The sequence below is a fragment of the Mytilus californianus genome, unplaced genomic scaffold (assembly GCF_021869535.1).
Source record: "Mytilus californianus isolate M0D057914Y unplaced genomic scaffold, xbMytCali1.0.p SCAF_2, whole genome shotgun sequence".
Taxonomy (NCBI): domain Eukaryota; kingdom Metazoa; phylum Mollusca; class Bivalvia; order Mytilida; family Mytilidae; genus Mytilus; species Mytilus californianus.
Window position 1 is genome coordinate 14,978,898 of NW_026262668.1, and position 27,800 is coordinate 15,006,697.

The window sequence follows — 27,800 nt, forward strand, 5'->3', positions numbered from 1 at the left end:
CATTAAACGCTTCTCCCAAATATTTATCTGCAATCTGTGAACTTGTACTCATACATTGATACGATTACAAGAAAAGCAGCTAATTTCACATTTAGATGCATTCTATAAATGTTTGTCTGTCATTGTAAAAGTTTTCTAACATCCTGCTTGGTTTCATTTCAAAATACAACATGCACCCGATAGAGCAATATTCCTACCAACTTTTCACATTAATTGGATACGAAGTTCATAACGTTTGGCTTAAATTCTGTTGCTTATTGAAATATAGTTGATTGTAGAATTATGTAGTAGCTGCAAGTAGATATTTCTTAATAGTAACTCTTTAAATGCTTTTTTTCCTCATGAAAATCTTATGCTCTGACAGTCATAAAGGATTCCAACTTTTACAGCAACCCCAACACAGCCAACACTGAATGGTCCATCATCTCTGCTATCAGGATCAACTGGTACCTGGACATGTACTTCTATCGGAGGGTTTCCTCTCCAAACCATGTCTATGAGAATAAATAACCAGGTTTTCGCCAGTAACTTTCTTTCGATAAACTCCCAGTATGATACCAACTCGAGATCCTACAGAGTTGTAGGGACACTAAATTGGGCACCAAATATGGGACATAATGGGCAGACGATGTATTGTGATGTTACCCATCCTCAAACTCTTACTAGTCCCCAGACTGTCAGCTTACCGTTGACAGTAAGATGTAAGTATGACGTCACTTTAGATAGAGCAAACAAAAAGTTGGTGTTGCATGGGGAAAGCCTACACATAACCATCGTTTGCATTAAAATATAATTCAGTGCATGACAAATAAAACTTCTTTTGCATGAGTTTTTGCATGTTAACTCTTAGTCTCATTGAATTAGTTGTGCCTCTGCTTCTATTGTGTGTTCTGCTTTGTTTCATATGTTAGTCATGTATTGTATTTACTGGTTTTTCTGCTTCTGTTTTTTCGCTGCTTGCTACTAGCTTTATATTAACCTAGTTTAAAGTATGCGTTTTATCGTCGTGGTCCATTTCAACAGCTAATTGAAAGTTGCTTTATCTTGTGGGATCAATATAAAATATTTTTTTTTTGTTTATGAGGATTCATAAATGAACACACTTCTTCAATAAAGTATATCTGAAAGAATAGTGCGAGAAATGTATCATGTCTCGTCATGCATACTAATGTGACGAGCATTGGACTAAGTACCGATTATCAGGTTGTCTGCATATTGATAATTTACAATATAAATATAATGAAAATCTGATAATCGGATTGTATTTGTGTATTTTGCATAATAGAAACATGTGTTTTTCTGTGTTTCACCAGCAAACCGAAAGATGACTTGAGTTCGGGTCAAAGTTTTCAATATCGGTTCATTCATTATGACGTCGGTGATATGTCCGGGTCAAATATATTGAGGCCGGGTTGACGTATTTGACGTCATGAAGCCGTGATATGCAATTTTATGAAGGGTTGGGCAGAGTGACACAGACGGTGAGAACACCGATACAGAATGTTATCGCGTTTCTGTCTCGCTGGCGCTAACATTTACGTCTTTTCAAATCTAATAATGCATAATGTCTAAATGTATAACATTAAAAGTCAATGGAATAAGATGATCTGCTGCTTTATGAGTTTAACTATTGATACACGACATTAAAACTGGACAGTCCGTCACTGTGACATAAATTCACTTTCAGCTAGGTGGGAGTTAAAGTGACCAGACGTGAACATATCGCCAAATTATTTTATTATATAGTGAGGTGAAATCAATTTATGATAGGCTAAATTAGGCTAAATTTTCAACTGAAAATCCTTTCCTTTTAATTGTTTTTGTATATAAATTTCAGAAGTATAGACCCATCCCGCACTCTGCCGTCAAAAACTCGCCCTTTATATAATAAGTAAACAAAAAATAAAATAAAAGTACCGAACTCGAAAGGAAAATTCAAAACAGAAAGTCTCTTATCAAATGGCAATATCAAAAACTCAAACACATCAAACGAATGGAAAACAACTGTCATATTCCTGACTTGGTACAGGCATTTTCTAATGTAGAAAACTATATTTAACCTCAGGCACTCTGGATAGAAAAGAAAAGAAGTGAAAGGCATGCATGTTTCATATCTTTTCCTGCATGCCAATTTTTTAATTAAAATATAAACAATTAATCTTAGTTAGACAGAAATATTTACTCTTCATATTAGTTTTCAATGCTATAAATATGCTAATTCAGCGTTATAGAATTTTAAGTTGTCTTTAAAAAAAATGCATTTACTTGATTTTGTTAGCTACTAGGTGCATAAAGATAAAAGTCGATTTCAAACGTGTTTTGAATTGTGTAGAGCAAAATAATTTGTATACGAAGTAATTAATTTTAAACTGTAGAAGACACATGTGGTCGACAATCACCGTCTTTCAGACGTTAAATACTATTTTAATTGCCGTCGTTTTGGCGTATGACCCATTTCATTCCTTATTTGTGAATTTGTCCCATTAAAAGGACATGTGAAAGATCAAACATGTTGGCAAGTGAAAGTGAAAAAAAAATCTTGTTTACAATAGATGCTTTCATTAAGGTTTAACATTTGTTGTCAGCTCCATTGGCAGTAAACGCACCCAAGACCTTATACGATCCTTCCACTGGACAGACCATTGAACTTACATGTGTGGTCACTTCCGGTTCTGCTACTGGGATTACTTGGTACAAGAACAATCAACCTGTTATAATATCTTTTAATAATCGATATTCTGCTGGAAGTGTCCAGACGCCTTCTTTGACCATCAGCAACGTACAACTTAGTGATGCCGGCAATTACGTATGTTCAGCAACAGATGGCAGTGTAACTGTCAACACAAACACTATCACTGTATCGCCCAAAGGTTTGTTGTATTCTGTTTTGTATAGCTCTTGCTAACCAAAGAGAGCCCCACCTGTAAAGGAACGGCTTATTTCAATGTCAATGTTTGATTCGCAATCTGCAGACTTTCAAGTAGATCGCTGACATGACCTTCACCTTTAGTCTGTACTATGCTAACTTTAAACCACCTCAAAGTTCAACCCTTATTTCATATGCAGTATGTGAACTTGCACTCTTTTGAAAATAACACGCCCACGATAAAGCAGAGTATGTCGCATTCATTTCTTTTAACTTGTTCTTTCATCCTGCATTGTTTTTTTTCAAAAATACAACATGCACCCAATAAAACAATAACCTCAACATTCTCAATCTTACACATTTCGTTCGAAGTTTATAGGTAATTTTATTTAAATTCTGTCAATAGAATAATCAGTGGTTTAAACTATATTTCTAACTTAGTAAGACTTTTAATGACGCGAAATCTTCAATCTCATACATCTTTTTTCGCATGAAAATCATAAGCTCTGACATAAAGGATTCCAACTTTTACAGCAACCCCAACACAGCCAACACTGACCGGGTCAACATCATTGCTATCAGGAACAACTGGTACTTGGACATGTACATCTATTGGAGGGTTTCCTCTCCAAACCATGTCTATGAGAATAAATAACCAAGTTTTCACCAGTAACTATCTTTCTGTTACCTCCCAGTATGATACTAACGCAAGGTCATACAGAGTTGTAGGGACACTAAATTGGGCACCAAACATGGGACATAATGGGCAGACGATGTATTGTGATGTCACCCATCCACAAACTCTTAATAGTCCCCAGACTGTCAGCTTACCATTGACAGTTCGATGTAAGTATGTGACTTCAGCTTGGAACATATAACGTTGGTGTTTGGTAAAATATGATAATAGCGCATGACATATCAAATAACTGTTGCATGTCATTGAGAGGTAGCATTTCTGATAATGAATGTGCATGTTGACTCCTGCTCTTAGTTGTACTTCTGTTTTTATTGTGATTTTTGTGTCTGTTGTTGTGAAGTTGCATGCTATGTTTTCTTATTCGGTTTTCTCCAGTTATCTGCTGCATGCAATTAACTTTATTTTTACCTAGCTTCAAGTATATGTGTGCGTATCTTGTCATGGTCCATTTAAACAGCTACTTTATACAGTTCACCGTTGCCTTATTTTATTACGGAGTCGAGATAAAAAAAAAATAACCTAGCTGTTATTGTTGATTAAGTGTAGACATTTCTTGAATAGTGAATACCTCATTTAAGAAATTAAAATAAGTATGGGATCTTCTCTGTCGGCATATATGCTTGCACGGACGACATTTGACTTTTGTTGTTATTGTATTAGCACCTCTAGTCCAAACCTTTTCCATGATAATAAGGAAACGAGTGTTAACTTAATGCACTCTTGAAGTATAACATAAATTTGAAAGGCATGCCTTTTTTGTCTTATCTTGTTCTGCATGACACTATTTTTCGCTTCAAATATAAGCTATTAGTATTAGATAATGATGTTTTCAAGCTAGCTTACTCTTGCTGCATTATAAAAAAATGTACTTGTGTATATACGTTTTTTGTATCTACTCTTGAACTGTATAGCTAAAAGTTCCATAAAGGTTACTGTCGATTTTAAATGTTTATCTGAATTACAATATCTTTTTGTAAGCGAAGTCATTAATACATAATGTTTAAAAAAGTGGCGTCAAGAACCACCTTTCAGACAAAACATTCTATTTTAAATTGCCATTTACTTTTTGGCGTATTTTGTATTCTATTTGTATAACATTCCTTTCATAACTTGTGAATTTATCACATTAATACAACATATCGCGTTTCAAACTTCTATGTGTTTAACCAATCGACAAATAGTGGTGAACATTTGTTGAAGAGATACATTCATTAAGGCTTTACGTTTGTTATCAGCTCCACTGGCTGTAAACGCACCAAAGACCTTATACGATCCTTCAACTGGACAGACAGCCGAACTAACATGTGAGGTCACTTCCGGTACTGCTACTGGGATTAGTTGGTACAAGAACAATCAGCCTGTTGTAATATCGTTTAATAATCAATATTCTGGTGGAAGTGTTCAGACTCCTTCCTTGACCATCAGCAACGTACAACTAAGTGATGCCGGCAATTACATATGTTCAGCAACAGACGGTAGTGTTACTAGAAATGCAAGTACCATTACTGTATCGCCTAAAGGTTTGTTGTATTCTATTTGTCCTTTCTCATCCTGAACTGTCTAACCAAAAGTCCATCCCAGTAGACAAGCAGCTTATTTCACTGTCAACGTTTGATCTGTTTTCTATAGATATCTAAATGACCACAAACACACGATGCTAATGTGGCTTCTATCTGCAATCTTTCAAAACACCAAGTATCCATAACCATTAGAGCATACAACGTCACTATTTTACATTATGTAAATTTTATTCTTTCCGAAAGAGAAACACAGCTGTTTTGATAATATACAAACCTTTCTATAGATATCATGTTTTTTTCTGTTTTCTATTTATCTGTACGAGCCTGTTTGCCACTTTCAAAACATCATAACCAATAGGAAAAAAATACGACATTCTACATCTTGCACATTTCGCACGAAGTTGGATCATTTCATCATTGAATTCTAGCTCTTTTCATATCACTGTCGTCATAATTTATTAAGTTTTGCGTAAAAAGCATTACATGTAGTTTTGAATATCACAAAGGATTCCACTTTTACAGCAACCCCAACACAGCCAACACTGACTGGGTCAACATCACTGATATCAGGAACAACTGGTACCTGGACATGTACTTCTATCGGAGGATTTCCTCTCCAAACCATGTCTATGAGAATAAATAACGTGAATGTCGGCAGTAACGAGCTCTCAATAAACTCCCAATATAATTCCAATACAAGATCCTACACGGTAGTAGGGACACTGAACAAGGCACTTAACATGGGACATAATGGGCAGACGATATACTGCGATGTCTCCCATCCACAAACTCTTAATAGTCCCCAGACTGTCAGTTTACCATTGACAGTTCGATGTAAGTATGACGTCACCTCAGCTTGAAAACAACCTTGGTGCAGGGACGAAAACCTGTTTTGAATATTGTTTGTCAATATATATGCATGCCTTTTCTAACTAGCTTTTATAAAGGTTATACCTGTGCTTACGCTATGGGGTTTTTCCTGTCTATCTGTCTGTCTGTATGTTATATGTTTTATATACTAGGGGATGTTCTGGTTTGTATGTACCTGACTATGCATGAACCGTTTGTCAATTGGTGTAAATAAAAAAATCAATCAATCAATCAAATTAATTATTTATTATTATCTTGCTGTATCTTTGGTATACGTCTGTCTTTCCAACTGAAGTTGTAAGGATATAAAGTTTCAACAAGCAATCTACCTATCACTTGCCTGTTTTGAATGTAGACCTTGTTACAACTTGCATTTGCTGTATTTTGTTAAGTATTAAATGAAGTATTTGCTTGTATGCTAGCACGTTCAAAAACGACTCCGCGTATCAATTTGCTGTAAATAAACAACAGAGTAGTGATACGGTCCTAAAACTGGATAGTCCTGTATGAAAAAAATATTCGAAACTCAAGCTCTATGCCTGTGATACAAAAATGAATCCAATCACTTAAAAGGGTTTAAGTTAAGCTGACATTGACCCAGCCAGGAGCACAGCAAAGGTAAATCCTATTCAATTAGTTGATTAATAATGGTTTTCCATGACGAAGTGTAAAATTTAAAAGTAAAAAAATACTAATAAGATATACATATTTATTTTAAGCCGTATAATGTTGCTTTACAGCTACCTTTTTTATTTCAATAAAATCTATTAATAATACTTTTTAGTTGGTTTTGTGTTTGTTTAGAATCTGCTAGTACTACGTGTATACTGTTAGTTTTGTTTTAGTTGTTATTCCTATATGCAGCGGACGTAGCGACTAGTCAATGTTAGCTTAAATAGGTACAGCAATTACAGACTAGTGACTTATTTTCAACTGTTTATTAATGTTAGAATATCTTTTGTGCTAATATGTAATTCGTAGATGTAGTTTTCCCAAGTATGACATACAAATTCGAAAGAATTGTCAGTTACCCAAACACAAGTTCTTGTGTCCTTTTACATTGAATAAGTTTTACCTATTTGGCAAAAATAGTGACTATTGGCTTTATAGAGGCCTAGTGGGTCAAAGGGCGAACTTTGTCATTACTTATTACCCTTTATAGATTTGAATCCTACAATGTTATAACAAGACATGTTATTTAGGAAATGTTTATGTAAATTCCTATTTGTACACTTGTTTATCAGAAACAACTTGTAGCTGGACATGTATCTCTACTGGTGGTTACACTGCATAAAAAATGTCCTTTAGAGTTGGTTCAGTATTTCAGTATAAACCAACTGTCCGTAAACACCCAGTATGATTATCTCACCAGGTCCTACAGGGTTATAGGAACACAAAAGTGGTCCCCAATCATGGTTAATAATGGAACAAGATGATTTACTGTGTCTTACTCATATAACTTAGAAGAGGCGAAAGATACAAACAGGGGAAACAAAACTCTTCAAGTCGTTATCCCACTTCTGTCGAAAAAGAACTAAAAATGGCAATGTCATGGCAAAAACGACCATAAGACAAAGCACTAAGCAGTCCTCCGATCGTTAGCTTAGATGTAAGTGTAGCCTGGTTGGAGGTATAGGTGGTTTGGAACAAAATTAAAGTGTATGATTATTTTATCTAGTTGCATTTACATTGATTAATAGTAATAGTATTTAGTTAGCATATTATACTTTTAGTTGCAGTTTGTTTTGGTGCTGGGTATACAATATATATGTTGTACATAGATGGCCTACATTGTCAATTTGTTAATGTTGAACATTTCTGTCGTATTGCACTGTATATGCAATGCAATCATTTAGGAAATCTCTTGTAATTTTAGAAGATGAGAACAAACTAAATCAAATATGACAAAATAAAATAAAATATCATGTTCTATCTATATTTTTGCAAATAATGAAGCATATTCTTCCTCCTGTTTATTGCATATAATTCCTTGAATCAAATATTTTCAGCTTAAAAAAAGAATTGAGTCAACAATTCATCTAATTTTTCAGCTAGTTTTACCTATCTAATTTCTGGATGTTTTTCAATGTTTTGTTATATCAATTTTTATAATTCCCAGCTCCACTGGCAGTAAATGCACCACAGAATCTGTATGAGCCAACAACTGGACAAACCGTCATACTGCAATGTCGTGTAACAGCCGGAACAGCTACAGGAATCACATGGTACAAAAACGGCCAGATGGTTATTAAGGCTTCCGACTTCCGGTTATCTGGTGCCGTTCCTAGTTCTCCTTCATTAACCATCAGTAACGTACGCTTATCTGACACTGGCAATTATATCTGTTCAGCAACAGACGGTAGCGTTACTAGAAACACCAGCACCATCACTGTTACTGCCAAAGGTGTGTTTATAAATATAGATTCTTGTTCGAAAATCTCGAGAGAGAGAGAGAGAGAGAGAGAGAACAATAAAGAAAAACTTTAAAACAAAATTATGTATATGCACTCTGTTAGTTTCTATTGACACTGCATCAACAACATTAAGTATAAAAGAGGAAATAATATTTAATTTTCTATAAATATAATAGAAGACTTTTAATTGTTTTTTTTTTTGCTGTTTGCTAGGTCGTCTCATTGGGGTTCCTCAACACATCTTATTCTTATTTTTTAGCGGCTATCGTCTTAAAATATGGATTGCTTATGCTTTCATGAACCCCTGTTACCTGTATAAAGTTTAATTTATTTTATTCTCACAAATACTTAACGTCTGGTATAACATAAGATATTGATATATTGAAAGTAACTTATACTTTAATGACTACGGCATATTTTACAGCAACTCCATCACAACCAACATTGACCGGCCCAACAGCACTGACATCCGGAACACCTGGTACCTGGACATGTACTTCTATTGGTGCCTTTCCTGCACAATCTATGTCTATGAGAATTGGTAACCAGGTTTTCAGTGCCGAACTTTCGGTTAATACTCAATTTGATTCCAACGCGAGGTCATATACAGCAGTGGGTACACTTAACTGGTCACCAACTATGATAAATAATGGACAAACTATCTTCTGTGATGTTACTCACCCGGACACACTAAATGGTCCACAGACAGTCAGCCTACCATTGACCGTTAGATGTAAGTATGAATGTTTAAAAGAATACATAAAACAAGTGTTTTAAAAATACATAGTCAAACCAGGTCATTTTAAAAACACATGCTCAAATCGTGTTTTTTTTTTTAAAAACATGCACACAACAAATGTTTAAAACACCAAAACACACACCGTTAAATTCAAAATTGCCATTCACTCATTCATTTTCTTCTGTAAATTTCATACTACTATGCGTCAAGCACTTTTCTTCGTTGACAGAGCAACACTTTAAAGTAAAGCATGTTTTTGCATTAGAAATATTTGGAATTTCAGGACAAAGCATTGAGATCAAATTATAAATGTTTTCCTTTTGTAGCTCCATTGGCGGTAAATGTTTTCCTTTTGTAGCTCCATTGGCGGTAAATGTTTTCCTTTTGTAGCTCCATTGGCGGTAAATGTTTTCCTTTTGTAGCTCCATTGGCGGTAAATGCACCTACAACATTCTATAATCCAATGGAGGATGAATCTGTAACTTTAACTTGTATCGTCACTTCTGGAACTGCTACAGGAATTAAATGGTACAAAAATACAGCCCAGATTAATATTGCTGCTAATCCTAGAATTTCTGGTTCTATGGCCAACTCTCCTTCCATTACAATCACTGATATAGTACTTGCCGATGGTGGTAGTTATGTATGTGAGGCCACAGATGGGTTTGCTACAGTCAGCACAAATACAATTACTGTAACTGTCAGAGGTAAGATTATTTTATATTTTCTTATATCGTATGATTACTCACTCTTTGTTCAACATTAAACATTTTAAACTGGTTAAAATACAAACATGTTTATGTCTTGATGGTTTTTTTTGGAGAATATGGTGTTGATGAAGTTATGTTTAATTAAAAAAAGCAGGGCGAATTTCCTATGCATTTATTTCATGCCTGGTCCATTTCAAATAGTTCCATTCTTAAAATTCAGTTTGATGTGTGTACTTTGAGGCCATAGACACACAATTCTGTATTTCTGTATTCTCTGAAATTAAAATTCTATTTGAAGTACAGCCTTGATTTATCTTAGTTATATGAAACGATTTTTTTTGTAATTATAATGTTGTGAAATTATTGAGCCAATGCATCTATACTAAACTCATGTCCCCCATAAACGTCTTTTACATTTATTACATGTGCTTTAAATTAGTTTTGCTTAATTTTTTTTAGTTGTGATTAAATTTTATCTGTGCTTTAATTTTTTTAATTATGATTCAGTTTTAGCATGTTTAGAAGTGTAGGTAGTAGTTCCTTGCATGCATTGTAATATATGCTACTTATATATATTATCTGCATGCTCTCTGTTTGAATGTTATGTAAATGTTATTTATATTCGGTTAAAAGGTCTCAAGAGCTTGTGTTTGTACTGTTATATATGAACAGAATAAATATAACTTTTATTTCGTATTTACCGGATCGTGACATTGATAAACAATCAACTCAGAATCATGGAGCATGTGAAAAAGAAATGAATAGAAAGAGCGATGTTAATTTTTTGTTTATATCTTCCATGGGTTCCCATTTGTTAATTTAACTTTCCCATAACAGACGTTAAATGGTTTTGTGTATCTTATTTGTTCTTTAAGAATCAATTATTACTATTTACCATCCAGTACACGTTTGTTTACATTTTTCCATCATGGGGTTTCCCTCGCACTTACGCTATGTGGTAGCCGAATTTCTAACGAGAGGTCTCGTAGTTAAGGTAACTGCATACGGAAAAATATCGGCGAACTAGTGTACGGGAAGACAATAATTCAATAGCAGTACATTTTTGAAAATTTTGATAAAGGATTTTCTTTTACAAGAAAGTCCATGTACACTTTTTTTTAGTAAAACTTAGCCATTCAAATATATAAAACATATTCAACTTTTTTTTTTATTTTAAGTATCATGACTTTGAATGCATGTTGGTGAAGGATGCAAAACTTGACCAAAATCATGTCAAATTATCGATATTGAACCCAAAACTGTCTTCAACAATTAACTAGAGTGCTACATAACATCTTTGAAGATTATTTATACTCTTTTAATATTCAAATTTCAGTTGGTTGTAACAGTAAAATTTTCCCTTACTCTTTGTAATGTTGCATGTAATTTTAGACTGGTGTATGATTCAGAGCTAGACATGTTGCATTATTTGTATCATTTGATTGCTATGGCATTAATGTATACCCAACATATCATTTTATTAACATATTACCATAAAGTATGTTAACTTTGTGTATGTTATGCATGTTCTTATTATTATTTTAATGTTACTAGTATGTATGTTTTATATTCGGTCAAAAGCTCTATCGAGCTTGTGTTGTATAGTTTTATAAATGCTGAATCAAAATATTTTTTTTATCGTATCTTACCTTAACGTATGATGATTCTTTTTCATACGGTCGAAACATTTTAAGCTATCAAATAAAAGTAAACATGTTTGAAATATAATAATGAAATGATTGCTCATATTATTACAGAAAAACCTTGGTTGGAATACGATATCATTACATATGTCCTTGATGGCTACAACAAACTTGTCCGTCCAGTAGATCCAGTCAACAACCTCACACACTCTCTAATCCCACAGCAGATCTTTGAATTTGTAAGTTAACCCTAATTATACTTTTATATTTATTATGAACTTTGTCGCATTAACTGAATATAAGGGATGGTCCAAAATTTAGCATTGTTTAAGGTTGTTTTCCAGGGGGAGAGTAACCCGAATAATTCAGTCGTTATATTCCACTGCTCTACGATGGCTCGCGAGTGGGAGAGTCGATCACGGGGATGGACTGAATTATTCGGGTTAGGGGAGAGCGCCATGTTTTTTTTTATTGTTCGATTCAAAATAAACTAAAAAATGTTCCAGAAGGGAAGTGAAAAAAAGTTATATTATATTTCAATCAGGAAATAAGAAAATGAATACAAAAAAACAATTGAGTTTGTTGTTGTATGTTTTCGAAATAAAATACTTCTGTATAAGATAATTGTTTTTGATAAAATCGGGGGTAGGGAATTGAAAAAACCATGCCCCGCAAAAGATTAATGGTCGATGCCTAAGCCCTGGAGGATTTACTATAAGAGTAATTATTGGCAATTGAAATCGGAAAAGTCGATTCCTTCTGTCATTTCAAAACCAAATATATCATGACAAAAGGGCAAGTCTGTCTCTTTGCCGAACAGTATATTATATGATTAAGATGAGACAATAGGGACACTTTTTTCAATTGTCCTATCACAGTACTTAAGTAGACATGTACACAAGCATATACACATACCTTTTTTATATAAAGTATCTAAGAACTGATATAAAGATTAAGTCTGCTTTATGTTAAAAATTTCTTATTTTTTATCTTTCCGAACTTGACGTTTAACAAACAAGTCAACCAATCCTTTTAACGAACATAACAGATGATTTATTTCAGAGACGTGGTGTGTGTACTTAATTTGGTAACTTATGTATATATCAAGATATTCCCTTTTCCAAGAAATAAAACAAACTAAATTTTATAAGTTAGTCGTCCTTTACCTTGTTTGAAATCACATGGTACATGTCAGTGTAATTACTTTAAGAAAAGAAAACCAAATCATGATTCTAAGAAAAGAAAACCAAATCATGATTCTAAGAAAAGAAAAACAAATCATAATTCTAAGAAAAGAAAAACAAATCATGATTCTAAGAAAAGAAAAACAAATCATGATTCTAAGAAAAGAAAAACAAATCATGATTCTAAGAAAAGAAAAACAAATCATTATGGACCATTCTCTTTCTGCATTGGATTCGTTGAAAATATTTTTCATTCTTCTGTAGGATGGTAAGAAACTTGTACTTCAGTCTCAGCAGTGTATGAATTGGAATGACCCCAGACTGACCTGGCCAAAGGGACAACCCAGAATTAGTCTTCCATCATCTGAAATCTGGATACCAGACATTGTTCTTCTTGGACAGTAAGTTTCATAAATAAAAGTAGATTTTGGGTAGATGTGAGAGAGATAGTAAACAGAAAAAAAGACTTTATGATGCCATATATGAGTTGCAGTCACATTTGCATATTTCAAAATATTCTTTTATTGATAATCACTAAGTAGTTCGAGGTATTGGACACACACTCAGATTTGTTATTCAAGTAATGTTTGGTAATATTTACAATATAAATTTTCCTGCAATCGTAATAATCAATCTCGCATTTTTGTCCATTCTTCAAACATCTCAATAATAAATGCACACAATGATTTCTAAATCTACAGTATGTATAAATTTATGACTTTCTTCAGAATATGGTCATTGCATACTAGTATTTTACTGTTCACTGTATATAAGTTATCATTCTTATGTTTAAATTAAGAATGGATACCTTTTTCTGAGTATTGTACAATAAACACCACAGTATCATTTATTTGAAGAATAATAATGTAGCTATTTAGTTCAGCTTATAGCTTCCTTTAGTTGACCACTCCCTTCCAATTTTTGAGGAAAGGGAAAATATAAAATATTATTTTACACATCTTTGTAGCAATACAAGGCATTAATTTTTGCACTTTTTTTTGTTTGCAGCAAATATGAACCCGACTTCCATACCAAAGTAATTGTAATGAAAAATGGTGATGTCACATATTGCCCCCAGGGACCACTCATTTCAACTGACTGTCAAGAAAAGTCTGGAGAAGTATACGAGTGCACCTTTAAGTTTTTATCATGGTCATACGACAAGGTCATGTTAGACAAGTATTTCCCAGGATTCGCCTCCAGACCTTCTATTGATATGTCCATCTACTATGAACATGATGATTATGAGATCGTTAGTAGATGTGCCGTTCGACGTGAAATGACATACCCTTGCAGAGACGGAACATACCCAGAATTGACATACTCATTTGTACTCAGGCGTCGTAGATCGTTCTGTAGAAACCTCAATCAAAGTCCAACTTGTAATTGAAAGCGCCTTGACATAAACATTGATGACCAGCAAATGTCATTCATAACCATTCGTAATGAAATGCCACCATAATTTGATGTGAATGCTCATTGAACTGTAAAAATGAACTAACTTTTTGTTGTTAAACATTGCATCATATATTTGAAATTAATTTAATTATATTTTTAGCTTATGGCTATTCCCTATACATGTTATTTTAATTCAATTTTTAACTTTAGTTTATATATCTTCTAAAGTGATATGTTTTTGAAATTGAGAACTTAGGTTATAAAGTTGTCAAATAAAATCCTCAAGGAAAGTTTAGACTTTATTTCTTTAAATATGTTTTTGTCTCATATTACAAGTTCGCGTTGCTCAGTCTTTAGTTTTCTGTGTTGTGTTTTGTGTACTGTTGTTTGTCTTTTGGTCTTTTTCTTTTTTTGGCCATGGCGTTGCCAGTTTATTTTCGACGTATGAGTTAGAATGGTCCTTTGGTATCTTTCGCCTCTCTTTTACAAAATGTAAATGATTTTAATGACAAGAACTCCCATTCCTGATCATTAATTGTGAACATCATATATATCTGGAGAGCGGAAGAGCGTTGTGTTCTGACCATCCGTCAATTAGACATTCATTTTGGTGAAGAAAGACGTGATAGACTTTACTTAAACAAATTCGCTATTTAAATTGATAAACCTTCAAACTAACTCATTATCTTTGAACCCCACTGTGAAAGACAAAACATTTTAAAGTGATGCTGTTTCCACCCTATTAACCAAAGGGTTTACAATTTATAACAAGAATGTGTCCATAGTACACGGATGCCCCACTCGCACAATCATTTTCTATGTTCAGTGGACCGTGAATCTGGGATCAAAACACTTAATTTGGCATTAAAATTAGAAAGATCATATCATAGGGAACATGTGTACTAAGTTTCAAGTTGATTGGACTTCAACTTAATCAAAAACTACCTTGACCAAAAACTTTAACCTGAAGCGGGACAGACGGACAAACGGACGCACAGACCAAAAAAAAATAATGCCCCTAGGTGGGGCATAAAAAATACCGGCGATAGTCTTATCATCAGGAGGGCTAAAAAAAACTTAACTATTTGATAGATGTGTATTCGTAGATTGTGAAGACTTAAATGAAAAAGATATAAAAGTCCTTGCTCTCAAGAATCCCCTACAGCTTCATATCTCACTGCAAGGTCATGCAATATAACCTACAAAAAAAATCATGTCACTTCAAATAGTACCTTACTCCTTCAGAAGATCACTTTTATGGATGAGCTTCCCCCTTCAGGAAATCACTTTTATGGATGAGCTTCCTCCTTCAGGAAATCACTTTTATGCAGTGTATATAAAGTGCGAATCCAGTTCGTTCATTTTCACTGTTGTATGCGAGTATGTCTATTGTAGAATAATGGATGATGGGGGAAAAACTGCGTTAACTTTGTTTACTTTTTGAAAATACATAATAATTGATTTGAATATATGTTTTAACAGAATTTCAATAGAATATAAATTTTTAATTTATAATAACAGGATTAAAGTCCAAAAAAGTGTAGTTTAAGCAGCAGAATCCATAATATTAAATTCTGAATGCGATTCATTTTAACTATAGATGCGATGAATTATCACTGTAAGTGCAATCATTTCTGATGTGGAATTTTTGGAGGTGCGATGAATTTTCATTGTCGTTTTATATGATAATTCGACATGCAACAACTGAAAATAGTTTTTAAATGACTTTGATATTGGTGATATTTACAATTTAAAATGCAAGCTAGTCGTAGATGCTTACTTGAATATACACGGGTATAACCACGTTCATATCATGCATATTCAAAAATTGTTGGTGTGTTTGTTATTAGCTTGTCATGGATCCGAAAATTTACTGGAGCAGAACATCCACGTATATAACGTATTTCTACGATGAAAAGTTTAAGATCTCGCTTAAAAAAAGCTTTGAAAATTTGTCACGCCGTGTCATACATATTTCTACCATATTGATATCTACAACGAACGGTACTAAAGAAAGTAAACAAAATACAAAGAGAATGAATCGTACAGTGCCAAAATTCTGAGGTCAGTTTTTCAAGTAAATGTCTTCAAATAAAATTAAAACAATGGGTTTTTCATTCGTATTATGTCTTTTTAACAACAACAAAGTACAAAATACACGGTCGCATTCAGCGTAAGAGCCAACCAACTATGCTCTATTTGTAGTTTAATCAAGTTTGAGTTACACATAGTGTTTGTTTCGTTATATTTACAAGTAATTCACAGACCTGTCTATTTAAAATAGTCACATGGTGTTCATGTAATATAAATGATATACAATGCTGCTGATTTCATAAACATTGAATACTTAACTGAACAGTACATTAATTAGTCTTTGGTGAAAATATAAGAACGGTCTATCTACCAACATCACTTCGCGATGTAGCGATTAACGTCAATTAACGTCATCCAAGCGTCAACTGTTTGTGAAAAATGAAAACGTTTCCACGCATTCAATCGTGAAATGAAGATTGTTTTGTGTTTGGTCAATCTTAATTACAATGCTAAGGGCAACATATACACAATCAAAGCAAGCAAGCCAACCACACCTTTAAACTACAAGCATTAGGAAAATAGCTATTATGACGTTTTAATTTATTAGTATGCGATGTATATTTAGACCGAAACAGAAACTTTGCTTTTTCGGTGACGTGGATTGGCTTAACTGTCCAAGATATATGTATTTAATGATGGCGTGTCATAGGAAAGGATAAATTTTATCCTACATATAGATCTGGATCTGGACAAATTATTAGAGAAAATAAAATTGACTATATTAGCAATAAATACCATTTTTAAGGAATTTATTGATATATTACCTCAGACTTTCACTCACTAAGTTTCCATATATAAGCAATCCTTCTGACTTCATAAATTTTGTTAGAGAGTCGGCTGAATCAAGACTTTATATAACGAAAATTAATTGATTTCCTTCTATGAAAATGCATCGCATGTACAATAGAAATGAATCGCACTACAGTGAAAATGAAAGTCTAGTATCATTATTCGACAGTAAACACGAATCGCATAATTAAAACAGCATAGTGGAATTTGATTCAATATCAACAAGCTGAATAACAAAACCTGTTTTAAGTTAAACAACATATATTTAATAATTATGTTAAAAGGTACATTTTTCTGCAAATGAAACTTAACTGCTACTTTTAAATCTCTTGCACGCTCTATTCGTGAACTATTCTTAATATTTATCTATTTGTGTATAAATTTTGCACTTGGATGGCTGTAGGCGCGATGAAAACCCGTCCGCACCTCATAACTATATCATGAATTTATAAAAACAGTACACAATATATATTATACCTTATTTTTTTTAAAAATCACGAATTTGTCGTCTGTTTATTTATCATTCTACATCAGAAATTCATCACGGATACAGTTAAAATGACATTCCAGGATTCGCACATTACATACACTGTTTATGGATCAATTCTTTTCTGGACGTTCAATAACAGAAAATTGAAATGTCTAATTTCAGGTGAAACATTTGATGGCTTAAAGTTAAATACATCAAAATTAATTTACACGATGCAGGTGTTACAAGATATGTTTAGCTCACGTGGACTAACGGGCCATGTAAGCTTTTCTCATCATTTGGCGTCCGTCATCGTCCGTGAACATTTACACTGAAAACTACTAGGCCAAATTTAACCACTTGTCCACAATCATATTTAAGGATATCTAGTTTACAAAATGTGTCCGAAGACGCTGCCTGCCAACCGAAATGGCTGCCACGGCTAAAAATAGAACATAGGGTTACATTGAAGGTTTTATCTCATCTTAAAAAACAGAGGGAAAATCTGACAGAGGCATTTTTTTGCATTTTTGTCTTGTATCTTAAAAACCATAATAGATAGATAAAAACAATGATAAAGACAAGATTTAAAGCTAGCTAAACCTCCCAACTGTATGACAGTTGTTTATAGTTTCGTTATAATGACTACATTTGGTGAGCAACCGACACCGACATAATAGGTTAATGTGACAATAATTGGGACCCAACAGCAAAGACTGGGTAAACCTCTGCCATACAACACAACTGACTAAACATTCAAACAAACATACGAATAAATCAATTAATGGAATACAGTAACCGGTAGAAAGTTTACCTAAATCAAGATAACGGTTACTGCCGGATAAAATTAACCCCTAGATAAGTCATGAAAATGTCTTGATGTAGATCATCTTTGAAAAATAATAATTCAAATATGAATTTCATTTTTGTCTCGACTGCTACGATTGTTACAGAATGCGAGACAGGGATGCTAATCAAGCGGAGGCGTTCATATTTTTTTTAACGCTATTTATATGAGAAGACCTGGATGCTTCATACTTTATATACAGATGCCTTATGTTACTAATTTTCCGTCCATCATACGTCTTATCTTTGGCATCATTTTCATGGTTTAGCTAGGGATTATTTTTTTTTTTAGGTCATGGGAATTTCTCACGCTTTACCAGTAATAGGATAAATAAATTAGGTTTATGGGATCCTTGCAGGGTCTTCAAGGCCGTCAGCGAAATAGAATAGAGAATGGAAACGGGGAATGTGTCAAAGAGACAACAACCCGACAAAAGAGCAGAAAACAGCCCAAGGCCACCAATGAGTCTTCAACGCAGCGAAAAAAATTCCGCACCCGGAGTCGGGCTTCAGTTGGCCCATAAACAATAATGTGTACTTAGTTTTTAGAAATGGACACTGACCTCGAACTCAAAGTTAGTTTCGTGGTTATATCCGTATCTCAGACACCACAATCAATATGTCAACTGTATTTGTTGAATGGAATAATAGTAAGGAAAAGATACCGTCTTTCAGGTTTCATCTGACCTTGACTTCATTTCCATGGATTGATTGATCAATGTTAAGTTTTCTAGGCTTTTCTTTTATTATACTATAATCAAAAGCTCAACTACATTGGATGCAGGAATCATTGTATGATATACATGTATATATGACCAATTTCATTTGATCTTGTACTTATTTTCATGGTTCAATGATCAAACTTAGGTTTCGTGGTTAAGTCCATCTCTTAGATACTTTAAACTAAAGGTTACCTTTGTTTATATGGTGTATATGGGACATGGCCTCCTGACATGGTGCAATTTTCGTGGTTTTTGATAAAGTTAAGTTCATGTGATACTAGTAGTAAAACCTTTATCTAAAAAGACTTTTAACATAAATTCAAACATGATCAGTAAAGCGTAAAGCAGCCTATCTAGTCATTACATCGTATGCACTCTTGTTAATATCCTCGTTTTTGTCGCAGAATGTGATACATAGAGATGACAATCACGTGGCGGTGACTGCGTTCCATATTTGTACAAAGCTTTACATTTCAAAAGACCTGGATGCTTAATATTATCACAGGAGTTTGAAATCTTAGCAATAATGGTGTATAAATATGCCAAACTCGACTATCACAGAAGAGCTTCTCTCGAAGAAAACTCTCTTCGAGAGAAGTTCTTCTGTGATAGTCGAGTTTGGCATACTTATACACCGTTATTGCTAAGATTTCAAACTCCTGTGATATTATGTACACATGTGCGTTTTGTTACAATATATCAAATTGGCATGTGTCCGTTGTCCTTGACTTTATTTTCATGGTTCAGTAACTTCTTAAAAAACTGAAGTCTGTGTATCGACTCAACGAAGTAGCAGAGGCTATAATTAGGCGTGCTGTTTCTATCGAGGGCGTAAAAATTTGTTTAAAGTTTGTGGTGAGTTTTATTGATATTTGAAATTCACTTCATAAGCATTAGCACATTTAATATCCATGGAGATGTGGCCTTTCTGCAACAATGGTGGTTTATTGGCTGTCAAACATTTCCATTGTTTACCTGTTATAGTGTTGTCATTTTAAAGGGACACTAGCTGTCAAATTCATGTTCACCGATTTGACTCAAATTCTCATATTTGATTTAAAAACCATGTAAAACATTTATCTAAACTATGAAAAATCTAAAATAAACAATTTACAAGGCATGGGCTTGATAATATGTAGCTTCGTTTCGAGTGTATTTTAGTCTAGACGCCATCTAATTAACTATCGAGTTGACCTCCGAAGTCCTCCGATGACCATATAAGCGATGTAAACATAAATAAAGATATAAATAGATTAAGCGAACTCGTGCTTTTGGATTTTTCTAGGTCTGTTTAATTTCATATTATATATTAAAAATATATGTTTATCATCGTTTTTACCTGTATAAGAATGATTTTTGTGGATCGAATCAGTCAATCAAATGATTAACCTTTGTTTCACTTTCAATGTTGACATTCTTTTCCTTTAAATAACTTTACACGCACAATGCATGCGTTATCCATCTCTAGCTAAGGGGTTAAATTGAAGTTTAAATGAATACGGATTCAATGAGGTCGAATTATTCACTTGCAAGTGAATAAATCATCATCAATGTTTCTTAGCTTATTTCGACAAAATTGAACCATACTGGCTGCTAAAAGCGAATAATTATTTCACTATTTCACTTTCATTAATGATTTAACAAAATAAATCATATTTTAGATTTTTTATATATCTCGTAGCTAGTGCCCCTTTTTAAGACTTCAACATTTGCATTATACAATCAAAATTACAAACAGGATAGACATATCTCTGTGTCAACGATTTGTTATATCACGTAATTTCCTGATGATGAGTGATGTATATTTTCAAGGGGCATAACTCCTTTAACAATACTTGATCGGCACTATTTTTTAATTCATCTGAGATATTACTGATATAAATCTTTTATATAAATTTCATTAAATGTAGCAAGATTTGTACACGTGAGAGCGCATACAAGACCGGACGTCCGGGACGAATGGACGTCCGGTACGAATGGACGTCCGGTATTTCTTTGTTCCTCGCGTCGCTATTTGCACGAGGGACAATAAATAAAACAAGTTGCTTTCTTTAAAAAAAGAAATGCAATCGTAAACCTAAATGCTTGTTTGGCATTAAATATCAGATAACTGTTTAATAAAGATGCATTGTTTTACATTATTTTTGTTGTATAAGAATTAGAAACTGACATTGATTGTTCATGTAACTACTGTTCAATGAGGGGTGAAATATTCTTGTTAAAGGAATCATTTTTTGTATCTCCGCTCTCCCGATAGACAACATGCTAAGTCACTTATTGGATGTTCCATTCTAAGGTGCTGTTTTTTTTTAGATAAGAGTTAGTTTTCAGGCTAATTTAAAAGTTCAAATGCAAATGTGAAGAAATTTAATCAATTAATCATGATCATTATTTGTTTTTGTAGCCAGTTTGAAAATAGTTAAAAATTCTAAGCTGCATTCTTTTTTGATTTGATTTTTGATTTTTGGTGTTTTAACGCCACTTTTAAGCACCGCTTTTGGGCTATTTCGTGGCGGCCAGTTTTTATTGGTGGAGGAAGCCGGAGTGCCCGGAGAAAACCACCGACCTTCGATAGGAAAACTGACAATCCTAGTCAATTAAGATTTGAGTCGTCGAGTGCACCCGCACGAGCGGGGTTCGAACTCACAACCTCAGTGTTGACTGGCTAGTGATTACAGTAGTAACTACTTAGACCACTCGGCCACCGAGGCCCCCTTTTTTGATAATCCCAAACTAAAACTATTTTTTTTAAACGTTTCAAACTGGTTTATAAATATATATATATATTAATATTAATGGTTTATATACATATAACTACTCTAAGTATCATAACAACAATGTTAAATCTGCAAATTGCGGAAGCAAATTTTTGTTTTTTCCTCGCCGAAATACTTATAGATAATTACATTAAAGTTTTCTTTTTTTAATATTGCTTTTGTTTTGTTGTTTGGTCATTGGCTATCATATTCACGATTTTTTTTTATCAATTTATAAATACCATGCACGGGCAACAAACTCAAACCAAGCTTTTGGAGTGAAACAGTTTGAAACCGGAACTTTATACTTTTTCAAACGAATCTCACTTTTTTATTTCTAGCTTGTCCTTTTGTAAATTTGCCCAAATAAAAAGAAGTTGTAGCTTTGTTGTTTTTATACGGCTGTGTGATAGAAACTGAGAAGGAAGGAGGAATGAAAAGGCCAATGCAGTATACATGTAGTTCAGTACGCAATTTAAAAAAAATGTTATTTTTGCAATCGCCTGTCCATTGAATACGGATATTGATTTTCATTTTAAGAAAAATAATTTGTACTAAGCTGGGTTTTTTATGTGTGTTTTTATTTTGTTTATAACATATCGTCCTAATTTTTCGCCAAACACGCTCTGGGCCTCTGTCAACTAGACCCTCTAACTTGACTTAGGAATACAGATTGCCGCAACTCCTTGTAAATGAATTGACGGAATTCCCAAAACTTCATCTATAAGACTTATAAGACACAAAGCTGTGCATCTGCTACATTATGTTTTAACTAGCTTTATTTGGGGAGGGGTTTCACATGACAAAAACAAAAGAATGCGCTTCTTTCTATAAATGTGTACACGATCAACACTTTTACAACCCTATCAAATTGCTAAAAGAAGCATTCATTTCTTATTTATAACTATATTTTTTGGAGAGGGTTGTCGACACAGGTCAGTGTCCCTTTGAAAACAACATACCGGTAGTAATTTACAATAGTTTTCGATGGCAAACATCGAGGAATATTTGTTTATCGCAATGACCATAAGTTTTAAAGAATTAGAAATTCGGTGTTCGTGAATCGTTTTATATAGATCTATAGAATAATTTTAAGGATTTAGTCTAACGCGTATTCATCAATCAACTGTTTTGATATGACATAATTTTGCATTTAATTGGCCAGACACTTATAATACTGTACTATATTTCACTGATTTAACACACCAAAAAAGTGCCTTTTTAATTTCGTCTTAATTTCCAGGGTTAACTGGCATTGTTTTCATATAAGATTGATAAAAAATATGGACATATGGTATGATTGCCAAAGAGACAACTATCCACTAGAGTTGAGATGAAGTGGAGGTGAGCAATTACTGGCCGTACTTTATTCTGTTAAGAATTTAAACGCTGCTTACATGGACTGCGCTTTTTTTTTATTTCGCTAAAAAATGGCAAAATTTTAAAATCATAAAAACGCTCTATCTATTCACTGACAGTCACTTTTTTTCGCTTGAAATCTTATCCCATATTGGAGCACAGCTTGTGCTTCAGAAAACTTCACACATCATCTTCTATCAATTAATTACTGATGTAGGATATCTGTGACAAAATATATTAGTATAATAGTCCCAGAGGATATCAAATATATATATATAGTCTCGATATCATAGGTTTGAACGTTGTTTTCAATTTAGACTTGTTATTTTTCTTTCGTTTGGGCTTGTATTATATTTGCCTTCGGGTTTATATGATCCGTTTATCCTATTTCGACTCTTCAAAATTCAAGAGTTAATCCCAAATTGAGGTTAATTATATGGCCTTCCAAATACCGTTTCGATTCCTAACATTACTGAAGAGACATTAATTGTCGAAATCCGGATATGGTGTACAAATTTTTGCACCTCATGTTTGCGGTATACCATCTTTTCCGCAAGTTTATTGTTTTCTGTTTGGTATTAAATTGATAATTATATTCCATTTTGTTACATCTGTGATCTGTTTATTTGGCAATCGCCATAACAGTCAACAGGGTTTAAGAACATCCGTTGTTCGACCTGCTAGTCAAATGCGTTTTGTTAAAATATCCTTTTTCACTTTTTTGGTCTTTTGAAAAATGTTGTTTGTGCTGTATTTAGACGCCTCTACCAAGAAATTTGTTTTGCATGCACACGTATAAAAATTGTGGTTTTTATCCAACGCAATCATAGGTTTGAACGTTGTTTTCGATTTAGACTTGTTTATATAGTCTTATCTCTTCAACAACGGTATAACGGTAATGAATATTCATTAGATCAATTAATTACCTATTACGCAGGTGGTCATAGAAAAGAACAGATGTATTCCGAAAAAGACTTCCGGTGTTCCGAAAGACTACGGAGGTCGTCCAATATATACTGCGTAAACCCTCATGGGTTTACGCAAAAAACTGAGTAACTGCACTGTTTGGCAGACAACAATCAGCTACAACCACTGAATTACAAGCTCCTGACTTTGGGACAGGCAAATCAAGACAATTGTGACGGGGTAAAACTGTGATGCAACAACAAAACATAAGAAGAAACAACAAACAGAGGCCAATAAGAGTTCTTAACTCTATAGTAATAAATATTCAGTCATGTTTTACTTTATCAAAATAAGAAATCAATTTTTATATAATATAGACTCGATCATTTCTGATCTGAAACTACTATACTAATTTTCTATTTAGAAATTGTTTTATCTATACATAACATCATACATATTTATTATAAGGTTAAATCCTAACTATCCTACTGCCTGTCGTTACATTTATTTTGGCATTGCACAAGTCATGTCTTCTTTGACTGTCCATGGCGTTAAAACACTAAATCCCTGCCTGTGATGTGTTTTAATTGATTTTAGCTATATATATAGTCTCTGATGTATGATTTTTTATTATTAATTGTTTTTTGGCTTTTAACTAGCTTTCAGTACTCTCAAATCGTACTTTCTTGTTAATTTGACCTGTTGACACAATTTGTAATGCATTTCTGTATTCAATGTTTACCTTTTTTGTGTATTTAGTATGACGAAAAAAATTTCACTTCTGTACTCGTACTATGAATAACAAATTTATTTATTATTATATTTAAATTTACCTGTGTACGTTACTTTATTTAACGCCATTTTGTCCTAGGTTAAAGTTGTCTATTTGACATTGAAACATCTTTTTTATTTATATTGTGTCATAGATCAAACTTATTCGTTCAGTGTATATTTACTTGTTTTTATGTATTGTCTTTTTGATCGAGTTAAGCCATTTCAATTGATATTTTATTGTGTGTCTTTTTATGTTGTAATGTTATACCACTGTTTCAGGTTGGCGTGAAGGTTGGCGCCTGTTAAAACGTTTAAACCCGCTGCATTTTTATGCACCTGTCCTAAGTCAGAAGCCTGTGGTTCAGTGGTTGTCGTTTGTTGGTGTGGTTCATAAGTGTTTCTCGTTTTTTATATAGATTAGACCGTTGGTTGTCTTGTTTGAATTGTTTTACACTAGTGTTTTTGGGGCCCTTTATAGCTTGCTGTTCGGTGTGAGCCAAGGCTCCGTGTTGAAGGCCGTACTTTGACCTATAATTGTTTACTTTTTACACATTGTGACTTGGATGGATAGTTGTCTCATTGGCACTCATACCACATCTTCTTATTCATAATAATCTTTACAATATAATGAGATACAATTGATTTTTTTTCTCACTTCTTTTAATACAGTTTGAGTGTCTAATAATTTAAAAAACTGGGGCCAGTTAGGGTCAATTCTCAATCTGATTGAAAGATCGCGTGATCGTCGAAGCATGAGCATAACGAAGTCACAGATCTATATTTTAATTGTGTCTGTTTTGTTTAGTTTTAGGTTTTATGTAAACACACGTGTAATGCACATACTCTTATTACATGTATCTTAATTGATAGTTGTAGAATATTCAATTAATTCGATTCGAAGTGTATTAACGACAAACACTTACTCAGTATTGACAATATGTAAAGATGAGGGAAGTGTACATTATTTCCTCTTATCCTTTTCGGAATTTGAAGAGTACTGGAATTGCGCTAAAAGGTTAATATCTGCAGAATTACAATACAAGTTTATAAAAGAAAGTTTTGTTCTATAAATTTATAAAACATTACATGCATACATGTAGTGACTTCTCGGTGCAACATTCTGACAATGAAATACCCAAGTAAGTAAAATGCACTTTCTTTAAATAAATATGATTAAATGCTTATTCGTATCATAGTTACACCTTTTAATTTCGCATCGTCTAGTGTAAAGGGACGACCATTTGATATTCTGGGGGGGGGGGGGAGGAGGATTTTCAAAATAAATAACTCAGCCTTGATAATAACAAAAATGAATGGTTTGTTCTGTGGTAGTTTGAAAATAAATAACCTGACCTACAATGTATTGAAAATAAATAACTCGGCAGGTCTTTTAAGCCATTTATATGCTATTCTAAAGTATGAAATGGCACCAGATTCCTACAAAATTCGTCTTTTTTTTACATTTTTTTTGGGAAAAACTTTCCAAATCTTTTATAATGCAATGTATAAATATTAATGTACTTGAAATGTCTGAAAATGGGTTTCATTTAACTAGAGGTATATTAACTCAGGAACATTTACCTCACTTTCATAAGAGGGCTGTTCACCCTCTGACATACAGCCCCTGTTTTTCGTGATCCATGTTTCTCATTTAGTTTTGTTTTCAGTGTTATTTGTCTATAATGTTTGTCGTTTTGTGTTTTATCTGTTCCAGGGTTTGTCTTTTGTTCATTGATTGTCCTTCTTTATTCTCTTAGTGTTGCATTCCATTTGTAATTTAGTAATTTTTTTAAACTTGAGTTTAATTTTATTTAAGGACTTTTTATCTAATTTTACAAACTACATGAATTTCAAATTGTATCTCAGTTAGGAACTACATCAAGTTGTAATTGAAATGTGTTATAAAAACTTACTTGACATAGTTATATCAATGATAATCAGCCCCTCTTAACTTAATTTGAAAACAAAAAAAACATAATTGACAGGTACAATGTATATAAAAAAGTTTTTCTGCAAGCCAAAACACAAAAAAAAAACAAAAAAAAGTAGCCAAATACTTAAGTTTCTGAATTACACTTGTTGCTTTATCCTACATATTGGTCTTTTGATGTTGTCCCTAAAAACTAAAAGTCTTACACTGAATCTATATATTTTGCTTTGAGACCAACATATTGTCTTCTTGTGGCCTTCAGTGGCCCCAAAACCTTCGCCAAATTTGTTTGCCTCGCTCCGCTCGGCAAATATGTTTGACATTAATTTTAAAAGAGGCTTAGTTACAGCCCCACTTTAATACCTTGTATGTATGTATGCAATACATGCAGTTTGGAATTCAAAAGACTCTTTACTTTGACTATACACTTATTATCTATTTAGGAATAAAAAAAAATTAAATATTGTGTTTTTAAATATTATAAATATAATTGTGAAAATAAATAATCAGTCCCTTGTTTTAATGAATATGAAAAATCATGCTTCAACAGTGCAGAAAATAGATAATCTTTTCTTCTAGTTCGCAAAAATAAATAACCGATCCAAAACAAATCCTCCTGGCCCCCACCAGAATATCAAATGGTCGTCCCCTAACATATATGTATACAAAATGTTCATGCATTATATATTTTTCGGCAAATTTTTAATGTCAAAATTTTCACAATCAACTTTGAAATTAAACGTGAACTGGAGAGAAGTTATTTTTTCTCACTCTGATAATTTTTTCATGGCAATACGTAGTTTTCAAAACGAAACATGATACCATAGTTTTGGTTATTTAATTTAACATTAAAACCACTCATAACTCATGAAACTGTCATCCATAAAATGTTATCTAGTATCTTCATTAAAGGGGCTTTCGCTGTCAAATTCCTGTTCACCGATTTGACCCAAATTCTCATATTTCATTTATAACATATTAACACGAGTATCCAAATCACAAAAAGTCCAAAAGAAACAATTAACAATGCTAGGGTTCGCTATAACGTACCCACATTTCGTACGTATTTTAGACCATACGCCATCTAATTATCCACTGATATGACCTCCGAAGA

At 33.2% G+C, this 27,800-nt stretch overlaps 1 protein-coding gene across 17 annotated transcripts in view; it reads left to right on the top strand.

Moving 5' to 3' along the window:
• LOC127729315 (basement membrane-specific heparan sulfate proteoglycan core protein-like) overlaps positions 1–14,331 on the top strand; it is a 38,959-nt gene extending 24,628 nt beyond the window's left edge. For 3 of the 17 annotated variants that reach the window (XM_052237054.1, XM_052237053.1, XM_052237062.1), the window contains 11 exons: positions 390–701; positions 2,586–2,870; positions 3,401–3,712; positions 4,799–5,083; positions 5,606–5,917; positions 8,073–8,357; positions 8,792–9,100; positions 9,529–9,813; positions 11,574–11,698; positions 12,908–13,044; positions 13,652–14,331. In XM_052237054.1, the coding sequence (XP_052093014.1) occupies positions 390–701; positions 2,586–2,870; positions 3,401–3,712; positions 4,799–5,083; positions 5,606–5,917; positions 8,073–8,357; positions 8,792–9,100; positions 9,529–9,813; positions 11,574–11,698; positions 12,908–13,044; positions 13,652–14,033 (3,029 nt within the window). In that variant the 3' untranslated portion in view covers positions 14,034–14,331. Of the gene's footprint in view, positions 1–389; positions 702–2,585; positions 2,871–3,400; positions 3,713–4,798; positions 5,084–5,605; positions 5,918–8,072; positions 8,358–8,791; positions 9,101–9,432; positions 9,814–11,573; positions 11,699–12,907; positions 13,045–13,651 lie in introns of those variants that run through there. The other 14 variants (XM_052237055.1, XM_052237061.1, XM_052237059.1 and 11 more) reach the window with 14 other exon arrangements.
• The last annotated feature ends 13,469 nt before the right edge of the window (positions 14,332–27,800 follow it).